Source organism: Python bivittatus, unplaced genomic scaffold (assembly GCF_059951505.1).
Source record: "Python bivittatus isolate LINGU-HERP-01145 unplaced genomic scaffold, Pbiv_v1 ctg000440_np1212, whole genome shotgun sequence".
NCBI lineage: Eukaryota > Metazoa > Chordata > Lepidosauria > Squamata > Pythonidae > Python > Python bivittatus.
In genome coordinates, this window is record NW_028277063.1 from 10,706,408 (window position 1) to 10,726,833 (window position 20,426).

The following is a 20,426-nucleotide window of genomic DNA, read 5'->3' on the forward strand; positions in this document are numbered from 1 at the left end:
CCTTTAAATGTATCTTAACTTTGTTATTTTGTTCTAGCTGCTATCTAAAAAACTTGGCTCCCAAGGTGATGCAGTCACCCATCTTTGTATGAAACATTCTTCTAGATAATCTATACAAGTCATTAAACAATGTATTGTTTCCTTACTCTGGTACTCTCCTTTAATCTCAAATAACCTCTGACCACTAGCAAGGCTGGCTGGGGCTACTGGAAAATATAATGGGAGGGAAGGCTCTGAAATTTTCACAAGATGGATTAAGCTTTTGTTGGTGTGCCTCCTTGCCCGATGTCTATCACATCACTTTTTTCTTATCCTGTTTCTCCACTTTACTTTCCGGCTTGACCTATCTCCCTTTTCCTATGAAGTTTCTCTTTCTTCCTAAAGCAAAATCTGTGCTTCCGATCATCTAGAGTTCTATTCTCCCAGTTAGGCCTGCAGTTGTAGCATAGATCTAGAATCATTCAGTGTTTTGGGTCAGCAGCACTAGGAATAGTACAGGTCTGAGCATACAGTAGAACACTAATCTGCAGTTAGTACAAGAGAGGGAAATTTGGTTTAAACAAGTGATGCTTTAGCTTGATAGATTTTTATGAAGTCAGAGTTGATACTAATGTTTTCACAGTTATTTTAGTTGTAAAGTATGGAAGTTCTTAGTTTTGGTTCCCTATAGTATTAATTAGACAGGCAACCTCTGCTGTAAATTCAGAAACTTTCTTTACCATTAGGGAAAAAACCTTTGGAGAAAAGGATTTCAAGACATGATAATGAGTGTTCTAATTTTGCAATGTCACAACAGCTATCATTCATTAGCTATGACAACTGTGTATTTTCACTAAGACCACCAGCTTATGATCAAAATAAGTGAATTCTCACTGATTTCATCTGTGCGGTTTTTGGGGAAAAAAGGTTCAGTCTTTACCTAGTATGTTTGTTACTCAGGAATTAAAGTCTTGTTCAAACTGAGCTTGATTCTTGGGGACTCCTTTAATGAATAGCACTGAGATTCTGTGCTTGTGCTAATGTGAATCTCAAAGCACTTTTTCTGAATCATTGAAGCATGAACAACTCTAAGACAGACACATACACACACACACAGCCTGCAAGACTTACAGTACACGGTAGCATTCCAAATGGGATCAGCAAGGCTACAATCCTGTGTTTAATTTCTTGGGGATAAGTTTTGTTTCCTTGCTATATTTTATAAAATATATCAAACATTAATGAAAGAATATTAGCCAGCTCAAACACACAGCTGTACCTTTTAAACTGTAGCATTGTTGAAGCTTGGGCTTCACATCTGCAGTTCAATGATAACGCTAGCTGTCAAGATAAGTTGCAACTCAGCTCATCTTGCCACCTAGTGCAAAAATTTGAACTGCAAGTGCAAAGCGCAGGCTTCAGCAAAAGAAAGACATATCCAGCCTCTTAATATTCAATATCGATTCTAGTTGCTATCTGAGGGACAGCCTCTCCCAAATGATTTCTATCTGTTCCACATCATCTGACAGAACAAGTGCCCTTTGTATCCCATCTGTTAAACAATATCATCTGATAAAACCTAGGAAGCACGTCTCATGTGTTATGGTTTCTGCCCTGAAGGTTCAGACTGCCCAGATCCTGCACCCCTTTAAATTATCTTTAAAAATCTGTTTCTTTCCCTGTGCTCTGGACAGGTTGGGGTGTGTCCCTCTGGTGTGTATTATTTGTTCTGGATGTTTCTTTGTTCCCCCTTGTTATGTTATTTTTTGCTTGTTTTTATCTATTGCTTCTGTTTTTAATCTGCATGCTATCCAAATCAGTACTGAATTGGGCAGCCTTATAAATTTGAATTATAAGTAAATAAATTGTCATCAATAGTAGAACTTAATATTCCTGATATTATCTCATTTACTTGGCAAAAAGGGGAAAAAGCAGTCGACTTTTCTGGCTGTCCAGCAGATGTCATAACTACTTTTGGTCTGAAAAAAGACTCAGAGCTGTATATTCCTTTGTTCACTAAATCACAGTTGGAAACTACTAATATTTCCACTTCATTCCTTAATCTGCACTTCAAAATGTCATCACACAATTTTGGGAGGAGAAGTAATTGGATTTATATTGTAGGAATGTACTACCAGTTACCTTTGTTTTCTGTTCCATTCCACCAGTGTATACTGGAAATATATTTGGGTATCTTCCCCAATTCTTCAAATTTGTAGGGGCAGGAGAGAGAATGGAAAAGTATAATCCAAATTATCCATTGCTAAATTATTCTTCTGATTGTTTACAATCATTATTCCATTTATAAACAGGGTTTTTTTTGGGTATGTCCAAGAACACTAAAAAATGTTGTGCATTTTCTTGTTCTTGTGGCTGTAGATCAGAAAATCTAGCAAAAGAATTATTATTGTGTTCTTGTTCGATCAAGGAACAATAGTGACACAGGAATGTTTTGATAGATCCACCCACTATCTGGACACTAAGCACTGCTAAGACTGTAAAGAAATTATTTATTGTGTTACTTAGCAATATCTCCCCATAATGATGGCAGGATGACATTATAAAGTATCAATTTCAGAAATTTCTGATGCTGAAAAAGTCCTGGAAAGAGTGGAGAGTTGAGGGCTGTGATAATCATGTATCACAATCCTTCTGACATCTACATGTCCATCAGTTCTCCACTGAGAAAAACACTGAAAAATCCTATATATACATAGGATGTAATCCTATGTATATATAGGATGTATGTAATGTAATGTAATCTTAATCTGAACAGGAATCGTATACAGGATTGCCCAAGGTATGCATTGTACTTTAGTTAGGAAATGATGCTTTAGATATATAGGGTTCTTTGTGTAAATGTTAAATAATTCATTACCGTTTTTGAAATATTGCATGCCACATTTACACAAAGTGATATATTATGTTTCCTATCTGGTGAGAAAACAGGATTCAGGAATCATTTCTTTTTCTAAACATAGCAGATGCTATTGCAGGTATTTTGTGCTATGTGAGAAAGGCTTCAGTGAGACCATCCAATTTATATTAATTACAAACTCTCCCATGCCAAAATTTGGAACACTGGGGAGAAGGGATGAGTGTCCATTCTTCTCTCTCATAAGAATAATGTCAGCAGCACTGGAGGAGCTTAGTGCAGTATTCTTTTGAGAACAGGTGGCTGCAGAAGATCAGGTGGTATTGACAGATCCTGCTTGGTAATGGTGATTGCCAATGGCAGACTGGCAACATGAGAGCATGAGTAGGCTGGTAGTGGTGTTGCTGGGTCAGCTTGGGCCCCTTGGCTGCTGTTCAGACCCTGCCCTGTGTGATCTAATTATGTATGAAAGGATTGACCTAATGTGCATTACTGAGTTTTGGATGGGCATGGAGGGAAGAGTTCCCCTCTCAAAAATGTGCCTGCCTGGGTTTCAATTATGGTATTAGCTGAGAGCCCAGGGTAGGGTTGGTGGAGCAATTATGGTAATATAGGATACACCAGTGGTGTTAAGATGCCCTGCTCCAGAGATAACAATGCAAGACCCTACTTGGGCTCTAGAGATCAGTTAGGATTGCTTCCCTGATGCATAATGTCCTCCCTGTCCGTGGCTGGGCTGGAGGTGGAGTTCTCCAGACTTATGGTCTTGAGAGACTTCAACCTGTCTTCTCTGGGGGCAGAGTCTGAGGTAACTGGGAGTTTATGGCCACCATGACAGTCATGGACTTGGCCCAGGTGATCAAAGTCATGTACCAGATCTAATTTTTTTGTTGGGATAGTGGCAATGTGGTCCAAAGTTTGGGGAGATTACCATGACTCCCTGTCATGGCTACATCACTTTCTGATTGCCCTGGAGTGTTGCTCCCTGATACATGGAGGTAAGACACATTCAGTTGATCTGACCCAGGCACCTGATGGACCCTATGAAGAGGGTTGGGGGTTGGGGGTGTTTCTTTTTTTTTTTCTTTATTTTTTAGAAAAAAATTATTACACAAATAAGATCTACAGTTACATAAAACAATACAAAACATAAAATCAGACAGACATCTAAAAGCCTTTTACAAAAGACATATCTTAAACAGAACAAAACAAACAAACCCCTATAAGCAAACAAAGGACTTCCTACTTTCGTTTTGAGGAAGCTATTTCTAATAATATAAACATTTTCTGTATTTGTTATTAACTATACTGCTTCTATACCTATATTTCATTCTATTATTTCAATATTATAATACATCCATTTGTATGTTCTGTGTTTTCTCAATGTATTCCAGGAAGGGTTTCCAATTATTTTGAAATTTGTCCATATTATTGTCCTTTAATTGTTCTGTAAGTTTTGCCATCTGAGCCAAATTCAAGAACTTTTATAGTCCATTCTTCTATTGTGGGTATATAATCTTCTAATCTCCATGTTGTGCATATACAATTCTGGCTGCAATAATTAAATATAATAATATTTTTCCATGTTTCTGATGAGATTGGTTGTCCATAAATCCTAATAAATAAAATTCCAGCTTTTTCTCAATATTTATCTTTAACATATTACCAATAATCTTATGGATTCCGTCCCAATATTTTTTTGCTCTTCTACAGGTCCACCACATATGAAAAAATGATCCTGTTTCCATTTTACATTTCCAACAAACATTTGATATATTCTTATTCATTTTACATAATTTTTCTGGAGTAATATACCACCTAAACATCATTTTATAGAAGTTTTCTTTTAAGTTATAACTAAGTGTAATTTTTAAATCTTTTGTCCACATCTTTACCCATTCCTCATGTTTAATTTCATAACCAAAATTTTCTTCCCACTTAATCATACAATCCTTAATTTTGAATTTGTCTGTTTTAATTTGTAGCAAATTTTTATAAATTTTTGATATAAGATGATCTTCATCTTTCAGTAGTGTTTTATCCCATTTGTCAATTTTTTTTGAAAATGTAAAACTTTTTGTATCTTTTTTGAATTGTACTACTAGCTGGGCATATGTAAACCAATTAAAATCATGTCCCTCCCTCATTAATTCTTCCCTCGATTTCATTGAATATTTTAATTCTTTGAATGTTAATAGATCTTCATATTTAAGCCAATTCATATTTTCCCAATTATCATTTCATGAAATGGCCTCTTGAGGCGAGGTCCATAGCGGTAAACTAGGTAACAAAATTTGTTTATATTTGTCCCAGATTTTAAGTAGTGATTTTCTTATGACATGGTTTGTAAATAATTTATTAGCTTCAATCTTGTTGTACCATAAATAACCATGCCATCCAAATTTATTATGATGGCCCTCCAAATTTAATAATTTACTATTCTTTAAGGTAATCCAATCTTTTAACCATACTAATCCACATGCTTCGTAGTACAATTTTAAATCTGGTAGACCTAAACCTCCTCTTTCTTTTAAATCTTGTACTATCGTAAATCTTATCCTTGACTTTTTCCCTTTCCATATAAATTTTGATATATCTTTTTGCCATTGTCTAAATATTTTGTCGGTTACAGTCATTGGGATAGTTTGAAAAAAAAAACCAAGATTCTAGGCAAGATATTCATTTTAATCGTGGATATTCTGCCCATCAAAGATAATTGCATATGTGGGGCAAAAAAGTATTTAGTCAGCCACCAGTTGTGCAGGTTCTCCCACTTAAAAAGATGAGAGAGGCCTGTAATTTTCATCATAGGTATACCTCAACTATGAGAGACAAAATGAGGGAAAAAATCCAGAAAATCACATTGTCTGATTTTTAAAGAATTTATTTGCAAATCATGGTGGAAAATAAGTATTTGGTCAATATCAAAAGTTCGTCTCAATACTGGTGTTGTTGGCAATGACAGAGGTCAAACGTTTTCTGTAAGTCTTCACAAGGTTTTCACACACTGTTGCTGGTATTTTGGCCCATTTCTCCATGCAGATCTCCTCTAGAGCAGTGATGTTTTGGGGCTGTCGCTGGGCAACACGGACTTTCAACTCCCTCCAAAGGTTTTCCATGGGGTTGAGATCTGGAGACTGGCTAGGCCACTCCAGGACCTTGAAATGCTTCTTAGGAAGCCACTCCTTCGTTGCCCGGGCGGTGTGTTTGGGATCATTGTCATGCTGAAAGACCCAGCCACATTTCATCTTCAATGCCCTTGCTGATGGAAGGAGGTGTTCACTCAAAATCTCACGATACATGGCCCCATTCATTCTTTCCTTTACACGGATCAGTCGTCCTGGTCCCTTGGCAGAAAAACAGCCCCAAAGCATGATGTTTCCATCCCCATGCTTCACAGTAGGTATGGTGTTCTTTGGATGCAACTCAGCATTCTCTCTCCTCCAAACATGACGAGTTGAGTTTAGACCAAAACGTTCTACTTTGGTTTCATCTGACCATATGACATTCTCCCAATCCTCTTCTGGATCATCCAAATGCTCTCTAGCAAACTTCAGATGGACACAGACATGTACTGGCTTAAGCAGGGGGACACATCTGGCACTGCAGGATTTGAGTCCCTGGTGGCGTAGTGTTACTGATGGTAGCCTTTGTTACTTTGGTCCCAGCTCTCTGCAGGTCATTCACTAGGTCCCCCTGTGTGGTTCTGGGATTTTTGCTCACTGTTCTTGTGATCATTTTGACCCCACAGGGTGAGATCTTGCATGGAGCCCCAGATCGAGGGAGATTATCGGTGGTCTTGTATGTCTTCCATTTTCTAATTATTGCTCCCACAGTTGATTTCTTCACACCAAGCTGCTTGCCTATTGCAGATTCAGTCTTCCCAGCCTGGTGCAGGTCTACAATTTTGTTTCTGGTGTCCTTCGACAGCTCTTTGGTCTTGGCCATAGTGGAGTTTGGAGTGTGACTGAGGTTGTGGACAGTTGTCTTTTATACTGATAACAAGGTCAAACAGGTGCCATTACTACAGGTAACGAGTGGAGGACAGAGGAGGCTCTTAAAGAAGTAGTTACAGCTCTGTGAGAGCCAGACATCTTGCTTGTTTGTAGGTGACCAAATACTTATTTTCCACCATGATTTGCAAATAAATTCTTTAAAAATCAGACAATGTGATTTTCTGAATTTTTTTCCCCATTTTGTCTCTTATAGTTGAGGTATACCTATGATGAAAATTACAGGCCTCTCTCATCTTTTTAAGTGGGAGAACTTGCACAATTGGTGGCTGACTAAATACTTTTTTGCCCCACTGTACATTCCCATCTTGCTAAATCTTGTTTTATTTCCTTCCAAACTTTTACGTAGTTATTTTGGAATAAATCAACATTCTTTGATGCTATTTCAATACCTAAATATTTTATTTTCTTAACATTTTGAAGGCCAGATTTAATTTCAAGAATTTTCTGATCCCTTGTAGACATATTCAGATTCATCATTTTGTTCTTTTGTTCATTTATTTTAAAACCAGCCACTTCTCCATATTCTTGCAATGTCTTTAGTAATTTATCTGTTGACTTTATGGGATCTTGGAGAGTGATAACCAGGTCATCTGCAAAGGCTCTCAATTTATAAATTTCCTTTTTAATCTTTATACCTTGTATATCTTTATCCTCTCTTATCTTATCTGTAAGTACCTCCAAAACCAGAATAAATAATAGTGGGGATAGTGGACAGTATAGCTAAGTTTTGCTTAAACAGTTTCATGTTCATATTTTTCACTCTCACACGCTCTCATCAAATAAGCCTCTGTGTGTGTGTGTGTGTGTGTGTGTGTGTGTGTGTGTGTAGGAAATGAGGTGCATCATCAAATGCAAAAAGTCATCCTTTTTACAGTTGTCCTTCTCCTTTCTACCAGAGTTGGGCCTCAATGATTGTTGCTGTCATTGCTGGACTAAGTAGGTGTTGCTTGATGTTCAGTTTTCACCTAGTCACTGGCTTCCAGAGTGGTCTGGTTTCAAACTAGTCCACTCACTGATCTTCCCATAGTGAAGAGCACATTTCTTAGATTACTTTTTTATTCGTTGGCTTTCTTGTTATGCTTGAGTTTTGCTTTTTTTTCCTCTTCCCTTCCCTCAGGTTTTTGTCAGGTTACTAACTTCAGATATAGTCCATGATATGCACCACAACTTTTTCATTCAATGACTTAGAGAAGCTGAATTAGAATAACACAAACTGAAGTTAGCAAAGACCTAATCATTAACCATCATGATGCAAAAATAACCAACATGCTTTGTGATGTCTTGATGGAAGCTCTTTCCTTTCATACTTGGTTCATGCTGTTGTTCTTGTTCAGTTGTTTAGTCATGCCTGACTCTTCGTGACCCCATGAACCATATCATGCAAGGACTTCCTGTCCTTCACTGCCTCCTGGAGTTTACTCAGTTTCATGCTCATTGCTTCAGTGCTACTATCTAACCATCTCATCCTCTCCCGTCCCCTTCTCCTTTTGCTTTCAATCTTTCCCAGCATCAGGGTCTTTTCCAAAGAGTCCTCTCTTCGCATTAGGTAAGCAAAGTATCGGAGCTTGAGCTTCATTGTCAAGCCTTCCAATGAGCAGTCAGGGTTGATTTCCTTTAAGATTGACTGGTTTGACCTCCTAGCAGTCCAGGGGACTCCTTAGTCTTCTCCAGCATCACGGTTCAAAGGCATCAATTCTTTGGTGCTCAGCCTCCTTTATGGTCCAGCTCTCACAGCCATACATACTACTGGGAAAACCATAGCTTTGATTATGTGGATCTTTGTCAGCAAGGTGATGTCTCTGCTTTTTAATATGCTATCTAGGTTTGCCATAGCTTTCCTCCGAAGGAGCAAGCGTCTTTTAATTTCATGGCTGCAGTCTCCATCTGCGGTGATCTTGAAGCCCAAATAAATGAAGTATGTTACTGCTTCCATTTCTACCCCTTCTATTTGCCAGGAATTGATGGGTCCAGATGCCATGATCTTACTTTTTTTTAATGTTGAGTTTCAAGCCAGCTTTCACACTCTCCTCTTTCACCCTCATCAAGACGCTCTTTAGTTCTTCTTCACTTAGGGTGATTAGAGTGGTATCATCTGCATATTTGAGGTTGTTGATGTTTCTCTCTGCCATCTTAATTACAGCTTGTGATTCTTCCAGCCTGGCATTTTTCATGAAGTACTCTGCATATAAGTTAAATAAGCAGGGTGACAGTATAAAGCCTTGTCGTACTCCTTTCCCTATTTTGAACCAGTTGGTTGTTCAGTGACCAGTTCTAACTGTTGCTTCTTGGCCCTCATACAGATTTCTCAGGAGACAGGTAAGATGGTCTGGTACCCCCATCTCGTTAAGAATTTGCCCCAGTTTGTTGTGATCAACACAATCGAAGGCTTTAGCATAGTCAATGAAGCAGAAATAGATGTTTTTCTGGAACTCTCATGGTTTCTCGATGATCCAGCGAATGTTGGCAATCAGTGATCACACCAGCATGGACATCAGGGACATTAAGATCTTTCTTGTATAGTTCTTCTGTGTATTCTTGCCACCTCTTCTTAATCTCTTCTGCTTCTGTTAGGTCTCTGCCTTTTTTGTCCTTTATCATGCCCTTCTTTGCACTAAACGTTCCTTTGATATCTCCAACTTTCTTGAAGAGATCTCTAGTCTTCCCCATTCTATTGTTTTCCTCGATTTCTTTGGATTGTTCATTTAAGAAGGCCTTCTTATCTCTCCTTGCTATTCTCTGGAAATCTGCATTTAGTTGCTTATATCTTTCCTTTTCACCCTTGCTTTACGCATTCCTTCTTTCCACAGCTATTTGTAAAGCCTCATCAGACAGCCATTTTGCTTTCTTGCATTTCTTTTTCTTTGGGATGGTTTTAGTTTCTGCCTCCTGTACAATGTTACGGACCTCCATCCATAATTATTCAGGCACTCTGTCTACCAAATCTAATCCCCTAAATCTATTCATCACCTTCACCGTGTACTCACAAGGAGTATGATCTAAGTCATACCTGAATGGTCTAGTGGTTTTCCCTACGTTCTTCAACTTAAGCCTAAATTTTGCAGTAAGAAGCTCATAATCTGAGCCACAGTCAGCTCCTGGTCTTGTTTTTGCTGTCTGTATCGAGCTGCTCCATCTTTGGCTGCAAAGTATATAATCAATCTGGTTTCGGTATTTACTATCTGGGGACATCCATGTGTAGAGTCGTCTCTTGTGTTGTTGGAAAAGAGTGTTTGCTATGACCAGCCTGTTCTCCTGACAGAACTCTATTAGCCTTTGCCCTGCTTCATTTTGTATTCCAAGGCCAAACTTGCCTGTTATTCCAATTATTCCTTGACTTCCTATTTTAGCATTCCAATCCCCTATGATGAAAAGAACATCTTTTTTTGGTGCTAGTTCTAGAAGGTGTTGTAAGTCTTCATAGAAGCGGTCAACGTCAGCTTCTTCGGCATGAGTGGTTGGGGCATAGACTTGGATTATTGTGATGTTGAATGGTTTGCCTTGGATACGCACTGAGATCATTCTGTTGTTTTTGAGGTTGTACCCCATTACTGCCTTTCCCACTCTCTTATTGACTATGAGTGCTACTCCATTTCTTCTAAGGGTTTCTTGCCCACAGTAGTAGATATAATGGTCACCCAAATTAAATTAATCTTTCCTGTCCTGTGATGGAATGGAATTATGAAGGCCAGACTCAGGGAGAAAAACATTTTCTTTCATTGCCTGAGGCGAGTGGGAGAGATAAGAGGATGAGACTGGCACCTCCCTGAGGAATTCACAATGTTGTGACTGGCATTACTTGGGAGCTGGGGTTTCAGTCTGGGAAGATTCTTATTAGAGGTTGTAGCTAATAAACATTGCTGAACTGAATTTTCATGGACTCTTGGAGTTCCTTGGGCTAGGCCTGACATGTCCATTTCAATTCGCTGATTCCCAAGATGTCGATGTTTGATCTTGTCAACTCATGTTTGACCACATCCAGCTTGCCTTGGTTCATAGATCTTACATTCCAGGTACCTATACAATATTGTTCTTTACAGCATCGGACCTTCTTTTTGCTTCCAGATACATCCACAGCTGAACGTCCTTTTGGCTTTGGCCCAGCCGCTTCACTCTTTCTGGAGCTACTTGGAATTGCCCTCCGCTCTTCCCCAGTAGCATATTGGACACCTTCCAACCTAAGGGGCTCATCTTCCGGAGTCATATCTTTTAGCCTTTTGACCTTGTCCATGGGGTTTTCTTGGCAAGGATACTGGAGTGGGTTGCCATTTCCTTCTCCAGTGGACCACATTTTGTCAGAACTCTCTGTCATGACCTGTCCGTCTTGGGTGGCCCTGCACGGTATAGCTCATGGCTTCACTGAGTTACACAAGCCCCTTCACCATGACAAGGCAGTGATCCATGAAGGGGTACATAACTTGGTTCATAACATCACATATAAGTATATGAAAGATAGAGTTTGTCAGGAGTTTGTCCTGACACATATTTTGTCACTTGCCCCATTTATACCCCTGTGGATGCCTATATTAGATTTGTATTCTTTATTTCAGTTGATGGACTCTAAGTAGGACAGTGTCTGCAACCAAACTTCTATGTACAACCGTAGAGTTAAGTTCAGAGTGTCTTTGATAGTGGAAATCAAAGTTGTGATGTAGTGTTAATTCTAAGGAATACTTGAGTACACTGGTCCTTAGGAGACAGCCATTTTAGCTCATGACATAATATTCTGACAGGATTATGGAAAACTAAAGGCAGTAAAGAAAACATCAGGTGTTGCCTCAATCCTTAATTACCGAAGAGAAACTTCCACTTTTCTGTAAGCAATAGTTTGCACGACTGAAGGCATATAAGAGCCTCTTTCTAATGGTGAATATTTGTGTTAACCTGGTAAATATAGAGGTGTACACAATTCCAGACATTATTTGCTGGACCAATGCTACTATCAGTAATATTTTGTACTGTACCTTCCTCATATTGAAGGGAAACATCATGTCCTTGCCATGCCACTAGAGAATTGCATATTTCATCACTACAGTTGTTATTGTGCAATCATTCCCTTGCTTATAGAGGTCTTTAATGTTGTGTCCCTGTTCCCTGTGGGACTAGTTAGCATATTTTAATTTAGGTCTGTTTTGGAATAAGAACCATAATCTCTGGATGCTAGTTAAGGATTCATTTCCATCATATGATTTTCACTTTCACTGGTGTTCAGTGCTAGATTTTTCTCCATCAATCTTCATCATACGCCTGTGGTTGAACTAGAGTTGTGCTGTAAATCTGTCAAAAAAAAGTTTGAGAGGTTTGTGAGATGTGAAAGAAATATGAAGAAACAAGAGGAAAAAAAGAAGTGAGCACAGAAGGCTTGTATGAAGGATCATTTTCATTATCAATTTTATTTTTTTAAAAGGCTCAATGTGGAAACAGTAAGTTTTTAAAATTTAAATTTCTAAAGACTATTCAAGAAAGGTACAACAGGCAAGTTTGTGAAAACCTGGCTTCTTATGCCTTTTAGCCAAGTTTTGTTTGGTTTTTTTGTTTGGTCATATTTATAGTTTTGACAAAAATAAGCTAAAGTTTGGAAAGAGAAATGTAACATTTTCAGTGATATAATTGCAGTGTCTGTGTTGTGCTAATCAATCTATCAAATCTGGAGCTTCAACTTATTTCTGGTTTTTCTCTTGACCAATTGTTGTAGACATGCTTAGATCTAGAGAAAGGCTTCTTCAATAATATTCTTTTGTCTACACAAAGTCTACACAAACAGCATGGTAGTTCTTCCACTGTATTCCAGATGGAGAATCCAACTAAATTTGCAATCAAACCTGATTTATTTCACAATATATCTCATGGCTGCAGATTTGGGGGTGGGGGTATAAGTAAGGACGATATTTGTAACATCTCTGTAATATTAGAAGAAAGGTAAATGATTGTCTCTAAAATTTCAAAGCTTGGCCAAATTGGTATTCCCTAATTATATGAAACAATAAAATGCTACACCAACATTTGATAACCATAACCATGCTATGTTCTTCTATTAAATTTGTTCCTTAATAAAAGGAAGCTGGTACTGAAGAACTATCTTTTCAGATCTAACTGTGGCCTTTTATATCACAGGAGTCACCATATTGTCTCATTATATGGGATTATATTCTCACACAAGAAGTTTATATGGTCTTTCTTTTCCAACAGTTAAAATTTCAGTGAAATGATGCCAAACGTGACAGTCATCAAAGATTTCTTACTTATGGGATTTTCTGAGCAATGGGAGTTCCAGATTTTGCATTTTGTGGTTTTCCTCATGATGTATCTGGCTATCCTGATAGGAAATCTTCTCCTCGTCACTCTGGTAGTACTGAACAACCATCTTCAGACGCCAATGTATTTCTTTCTGGTCAATTTAGCAGTTGTTGACCTGGGATCCACCTCTGTCACCATTCCCAGATCAATGGCCAGTGCCCTCAAGAATAAAAGAATGATTTCATATTCTGAATGTGTTGCACAAATGTTTTTCTTTCTCTTCTTTATGTCATCAGACGTTTTCCTTCTTACTGGTATGGCCTATGACAGATATGTCGCTATCTGCCACCCTCTACACTATATGTCTATGATGAAATGGGGAAGCTGCTTCCAGATGGCAGGTGGTGCATGGATGCTAGGCTTTCTTAATGCTGCCATGCTTGCAGGAACCCTTTTTTCATTGCCTTTCTGCTCCAAAGTCATCCATCAGTTCTTCTGTGAAATCCCACACCTCATCAAGATCTCCTGCTTTGATCCCAAATTCACTGAATTTGGGGTTCTTTTCTTTAGTATACTGCTTGGTGTTGTTTGTTTTATATTAATTGTCATATCTTATGTGAAAATCTTTATCACAATACTGAAGATGTCTTCTATAGCGAACAGGAAAAAGGCCTTCTCTACTTGCATTCCCCATCTAATTGTTGTCTGCTTATTACTTGGTACAGGCATGTTTTCCTATCTCGTGCCAAACCCTGAATCTTCTTACAGTTGGAATGAAGCCCTTGCAGTGATCTACTCTGTGATCCCTCCAATGATGAACCCTGTAATCTACAGTATGAGGAATAAGGATATCAAAACTGCTTTATGGAAGTTCTTTAACCAGAGGATTACAATTCAAAATACCAAACCTTACTAAGAACAACTGTATATCTTTTGCTTAAGCATTAAAAAAAAACAGATTTTTTTTTTGTCCTAAAGACTAACATCTTTATTATCTCATAAGCCTTGTGAAGCACAGTTTACTTAATTAGATGCATTGGGCATAGTCCTGAGAATCACACACATACACTTATATGAAATAGTTAATAAGTTGGAATTAGAAGTAGTAGCCCTAAGCGAAGGAGAAATTAGGTGTGACGTCCACATTTTCACATTAATAAGTTGATGACACAATATTTTGGGATAAGAAACATGTCTCCATAATCAATGGAAGATAGTTTTAATTCTTCTCTTGCTCAAATATTTGGTCATGAAATATATATATTTTCCCCTCTTATTTCCTTTCTTAAGGATAGCAGTCTTGAGGTCAGGGCCAGAGTGCTCTGGGAAATATTCATTACTGGTGTCAGATTTTGTGCATAGGTAGACTGGTATATCCTATGTAAAATGTGTTCAGGCAGGGTAAGAGATGATAGCATATTCTATAGAAGCAAATATTGGCGTTGTGATGTTGTGGATGAGACAATAGGATTTCTTTACTGTGTGTGGATCACCCTAGTGCAGTCTGTTTTTCAGGCTAATAGCTGCTTCACCCAGGGTAGCTGTCTGCAAGCAAATGCAGGGCACCAACGGCATACAATCAATATGTCAAGATTGGGTGTAGGGATGTACTTTGTCAAGGCATTGCAGATACCGCCACGATCTATTTAGAGCTCCTCTCCACCCAGCATTCATTGTGTCTATTTCTCAATCCCTGAAAGAACAGACCCAATTGAACAAGGCATTAGTAGCCTTGTTGAAACTGTGAAACTGAAACATTTGCCACTGTGGAATCAGTTTGCACCTAAGCAAAAACACACACACTGAAACAGTGAGTAGTTGAACCTTACTGAAACTGCTATTCACCATAGATGGCAAAATATGTTGAAGTTAAAGCCCTAAACCATCAGCGCACACTCAATCTTGCTGAAACTGTATGTCTGGATATTTGGGCCCTCTGGTTCTGGGGACTTTCTATCTTTAGTCTTGGATAGGATTGCACTTCCCCACTCAAGACTGGTGCACAATCTGATGGTTGTCTTGAATAGATAGCTCCTGCTCAATGAGTAGGTGGCAACAATGGCCAAGAGGGCCTTTGCGTAAATTGATCTAGTGCACCAGTTGTGCCTGTTCCAGGATCAGGAAGTACTTCAGACAGTCACTTATGCCCTAGTCACCTCATGGGTGGACTACTGCACTATACACTATATGAAGCTGTCCTTGAAGAAGTCTCAGAAGCTACAGCTGGTCCAGAATACAGGAGTGCAGGTAGTGATGGGTGGGCCACACTATGTCTATGTGATGTCACTGTATACGAGTTGCATTGACTACTAGTTGACTTCCATGTGCAATTCAAGATTCTGGTTATCACCAATGAGCCCTTCATGGCATAGGGCCTAGCTATTTGTAGGATTGCTTGTGTGCAATTGTTTCTCCCTGTCTGCTGACATCAGACACAGTGAGTGCACCTCAGGTCCCTTTGATAAAAAAAAAAAAAAAGTCATCTATTGAGATCTAAGAAGTGTGCCTTCTATGCTGTAGCTCCTGCCTTCTGGAATAGCTTCCCCCCAGAGTTCCATAAAGCTCAAATCTTGATGATGTTCGGAAAGTTATTGAAAATGTGACTGTTCTCCGTGAACTTTGGGAAGAATAGCAGTTGAGCCCCTATAGAATGTTTTATTGTTACAGAGATTTTGCCTTCTGGATGCTTATGATCTTTTATTTCTTTTTTCTTTCTTTTTTCTTTTTCCTTTTTCCTTTTTCCTTTTTTCTTTTTCCTTTTTCCTTTTTTTGGTGTAAGCCACTCAGAGTCATTTGGAGTCTTGTCTCTAAATTGTATTAAATAAATGAATGATTTTCCCTTATACCTCTCTGAAAGAGCGTGACTTGGCTGTTCTCCTAGATTCATAACTATTGTCAGAAGAACAGATGGAGGCCATGGCCAAAGAATCAGCCCAGCTTTGACTGCTGTACCACTTGCAACCTTACCTGGAGCAGGAAGACCTGACAGTTCATGCCTTCATCACCACCAGGATAGACTTGAATAGTGCTATACATAGACATACCTTTGAAGAATACTTGAACGCTGCAGTTGCTGAAGAAGGCAGCTGCCCACATGTGGCATTTATCCTACATATTTTATTTATTTATTTGGTCAATGTATATACAGTAGTTGTCTTCTCAACATATGACTCAGGGTAGTGTACATTTATACCTATAGTGTACTGAGCTGATTTCTGATAGGTTTCTGGATAGAAATCAAAGTGCTGGTTTTAAATATTAAGGCCTTATATGACTTGGCTTCTAGGTATCTAAAGAACAATCTCTCCAGATAGACTGTTTAGTCTGTTTTTTGTTGTTCAGTCGTTAAGTCATGTCCAACTCTTTGTGACCCCATGAACCTTATCGCGCCAGGCCTTCCTGTCCTTCACTGCCTCCCTGAGTTTGCTTAGTCTGTTTAGTCATTTGTTTAGTACACTTGTCCTGAGTGGGGTTGTTGAGGGTCCTTGTCTGTGAGAGGTGAGAATAAAAGGTAGTGTTTTTCTGGGGTGACTACCCCCTTATAGAATAGCCTCCACATGGAGGTCTGATTGGCACCAACTTGGCATCTTTCAGTACACTGATTGTATTTATCTGATTTTATTGTTATTCATTATTTTGCTTCTGGGTTTCCTTGTATCAGAGTATTTAATATTTTATTATTGTAAACTGCTGTGAGTCTCAAGTTTTAATGGCTTTTTTTTGGGGGGGGGGACAAATAAGCAAACAAACTGGATACCCCTTGGAATACTGTAACAAATTCAACAGATTTTTTTTTCATAAATATGCTTTGGCCCATGATACATCCACACAATCATAAAAGCATAGTTTAAGGCTATTGAGTCTTGCTCAGTGCAGAAATCCACCTTAAAACATACTGATAGATATCACCCAACTTATATGATTTCTGAGTCAGCCCCTGAAAAGCTGTGCAGATTATTTTTATCCAAGTTATTGGGACTGTATGAATATTTATTCTATGTAAGACTAAATAGTTTTTCATCCTGATTTTAAGGTTTGCTCATTAATCAATTTCCTTTTTTTTCTTAATCAATCCATCATACATCTGTCAGTTTAACTGTTAGCAATAAGATACTGGCCTTTTTTCTTTAGTTATGTAGCATCAACCTGAGGATACCATGGCTATATTTTCTCTCCAGGCAATTGACATGAGAAGTATCAAGTAGATACCTCTCATCCTCAGGCAGACAGCATCAGCACGACATCACAATGGGTAATGTTTGGTCTCCATGTAGACTGCATCACTACAAGATGTACAGACAAGTCAAGCTGAAGTAGCACTTCAGGAACCCAAATGAGTGAGCCAAGTCCTAGACTGAATTTAACTTTTCTTTGATGTTGTGGTCCTAAAGGAGACAGATCTAACGATAATCAGGAATGTTGGTAGGATTCCAGATTATGATATCAGTTTCCATGTTCTGAAGTTTTACATTTCAATTCAGTTCCTATATTTTAGAAAGCAAATTTCTGAATGGTGATATTGATTTAAGCAAATTTGAGAAACTACTTACATTCTTGTATTATGCCAATTGTTTACACTTATTAATTTAATTAAGATTTTATACTTAAAATTATGGGTAGTGATCATATCAGGTCTCCACAGTACAAACTCCTTCCGTCAGTCCAAATTGTTATCTTGATCTGATAGTCATAGAGATAATTTTGAAACTCCAATGGAGGTTTTCTAACTACCATTTTCAATTGTCATCTGGCCATCATTGTGATGAGATATCACTAACAAAGAAAGGATTTATATTACTATGGCAACTGTGGAATGATGATAGAAATCATTATTTGTGGAAGTCCTCCATTTAGTCTTGGAAGTAAAGCTGAAATTTAAAGAGATAATCCAGAGATCCCTAGAACTTTTGAATTACTGTTACATTAAATCAGGAAAGGCATGTTTTGTCTCACTCATAGTTAATCCACAATCAGAAGGAGTCTGGTAGCAGGTTTTCTGACCAGTTAGCTTCAAGCCCTAAAGCTGAAACTTACAGAAATAATCCACAGATTTTATTTATTTTGTTTTACTTCCTAAAACTAAAAAGGAAAACTGTGTTTTATCCCATTTGTACTCAATCAATCTTTCTTTGCTAGTCTGAGACACATGTAATCAGACCTTCCCACTTATTGTGCTTTATGGCTTGTGAATGACCTGGAACAGGCATCTTTAGATTACTTGTGATATAGCCTTGGTCAACAGTTGGGAATTTATGAAGACAACACAGCCATACATATTTCAGTGAGATAATAGCCCCTAAAGGGTGAAGAATGAATGAGTAATCCACACTAAATGACAAGAGTACACACAAGCAAAATTTTGTTAGTCATCTAACAAATAGCACAGTATAGCTAAGTTTTGCTTAAGCATTTTCATGTTCATACTTTTCACTCTCACATGCTCTCACCAAATAAGCCTGTGTGTGTGTAGGAAATGAGGTGCATCATCAGATGCAAAAAGTCATCTTTTTTACAGTTGTCCTTCTCCTTTCTGCCACAGTTGGGCCTCAATGATTGTTGCTGTCATTGCTGGACTAAGTAGGTGTTGCTTGATGTTCAGTTTTCACCTAGTCACTGGCTACCAGAGTGGTCTGGTTTCAAACTAGTCCACTCACTGATCTTCACATAGTCAAGGGGTATGTGATTTCTTAGATTACTTTTTTATTTGTTTGCTTTCTTGTTATGCTTGAAGTTTTTTTTTTCTTCATTTCCCTTCCCTCTGGTTTTTCTCACGTTATTGACTTCAGATATAGTCCATGATATGCACCACAACTTGTTCATTCAATGACTTAGAGAAGCTGAATTAGAATAGCACAGACTGAAGGTAGCAAAGACTTAATCATTAAGCATCATGATGCAAAAATAACCAACATGCTTTGTGATGTCTTGATGGAAGCTCTTTCCTTTCGTACTTGGTTCATAACATCACATATATGTATATGAAGGATAGAGTTTGTCAGGAGTTTGTCCTCACACATATTTTGTCACTTGCCCCATTTATACCCCTGTGAATTCCTATATTAGATTTGTATTCTTTATTTCAGTTGATGGACTCTAAGTAGGACAGTGTCTGCAACCAAACTCATATGTACAACCATAGAGTTTAATTCAAAGTGTCTTTGATAGTGCAAATCAAAGTTGTGTTGTAGTGTTAATTCTAAGGAATATTTGAGCTGGATACAGTGATCCTTAGGGGACAGCCATTTTAGCTCATAACATAAAATATCTGTTTGAGATTAACATCAGAATGCCTCTTAAAATATAAAACATTGGGGGAGGGGGTAACCTTACCACAAATGGAATTTTAATTTATCTATTAATATCCATTGTTACTATTCTTAGTGTTGGTGCAAACAATAAATTGCAAACCATTAATAAAGAAGATTTCACTTGGCTTCCCTTTTAGAAATACGTATGTCATTTATTAGGAAGCCACTGCTGGCTGCCATCATTAAATCTCTGTATGATAAGTTGATGTTGTAAAGTAATGTTAATTCTAAGGCATATTGGGGATAGATATGATGGTCTTTATATAACAATTACTTTAGCTCATGACATAATATTTTGAGAACATTATAGAGAACTATAGGCAGTAATCAAAAGCATCAACCATACCTCAGTTCTCGTTTATATAAAGAAACTTCTACTTTTCTATACATAATAGTTTGCATGACTGAAGCATTTGAGAGCCTTTTTCTAGTAGTGAATGTGTGAACCATGTAAAAATAGAGGCATGCATAATTCTCAGCATTGTTTGCTGGACTAACCCTACTGTCAGTGATATTTTGTGTCTGTACTGTCCTTTCCTCATATTGAAGGGAAACATCAAGTTCTTGACAACAGAGCTGAAGAGTTACATCTACTACAATTACTACCTTGCAATTTTTCCCTTGCGAATAGAGACCTTTAATGTTGTGTCCATATGGGACTGGTTAGTAAACACTGAGGAAGACAAGTTTGAGTTTCACCAAATTTTCAGCATAATAAATACAACTGGATTATGTGAATGGTGGCTTTAGAATGCAAGTTTTGGTGGTCAGTTGGTCTGGAAAATCTACTTTTTTCTTTTTTCTTTTGTTTTTAACTCAGGTCTGTTTTGGCAGAAAAGCCATAATCTCTGGAGCCTAGCCAGAGATCCATTTCCATCATAAGAATGGGTATTCTATCAAGAATGTATCTCTCTGTTTGTTTCTTCTATTTTTCTTCATCTCCACTTCTGATTTTTAGCCCTAAATCACTCATCTCTCAACTCCAATATTATCTGTTTATATATTAAAATATGT

At 37.9% G+C, this 20,426-nt stretch overlaps 1 protein-coding gene across 1 annotated transcript; it reads left to right on the plus strand.

The window, feature by feature from the left end:
- The first annotated feature begins 13,243 nt into the window (after positions 1 to 13,243).
- On the plus strand, positions 13,244 to 14,020 carry LOC148215803 (olfactory receptor 14I1-like). The gene has a single exon (XM_088142517.1). It carries the CDS (start codon positions 13,244 to 13,246, stop codon positions 14,018 to 14,020), a length of 777 nt encoding a protein of 258 aa, XP_087998643.1.
- The last annotated feature ends 6,406 nt before the right edge of the window (positions 14,021 to 20,426 follow it).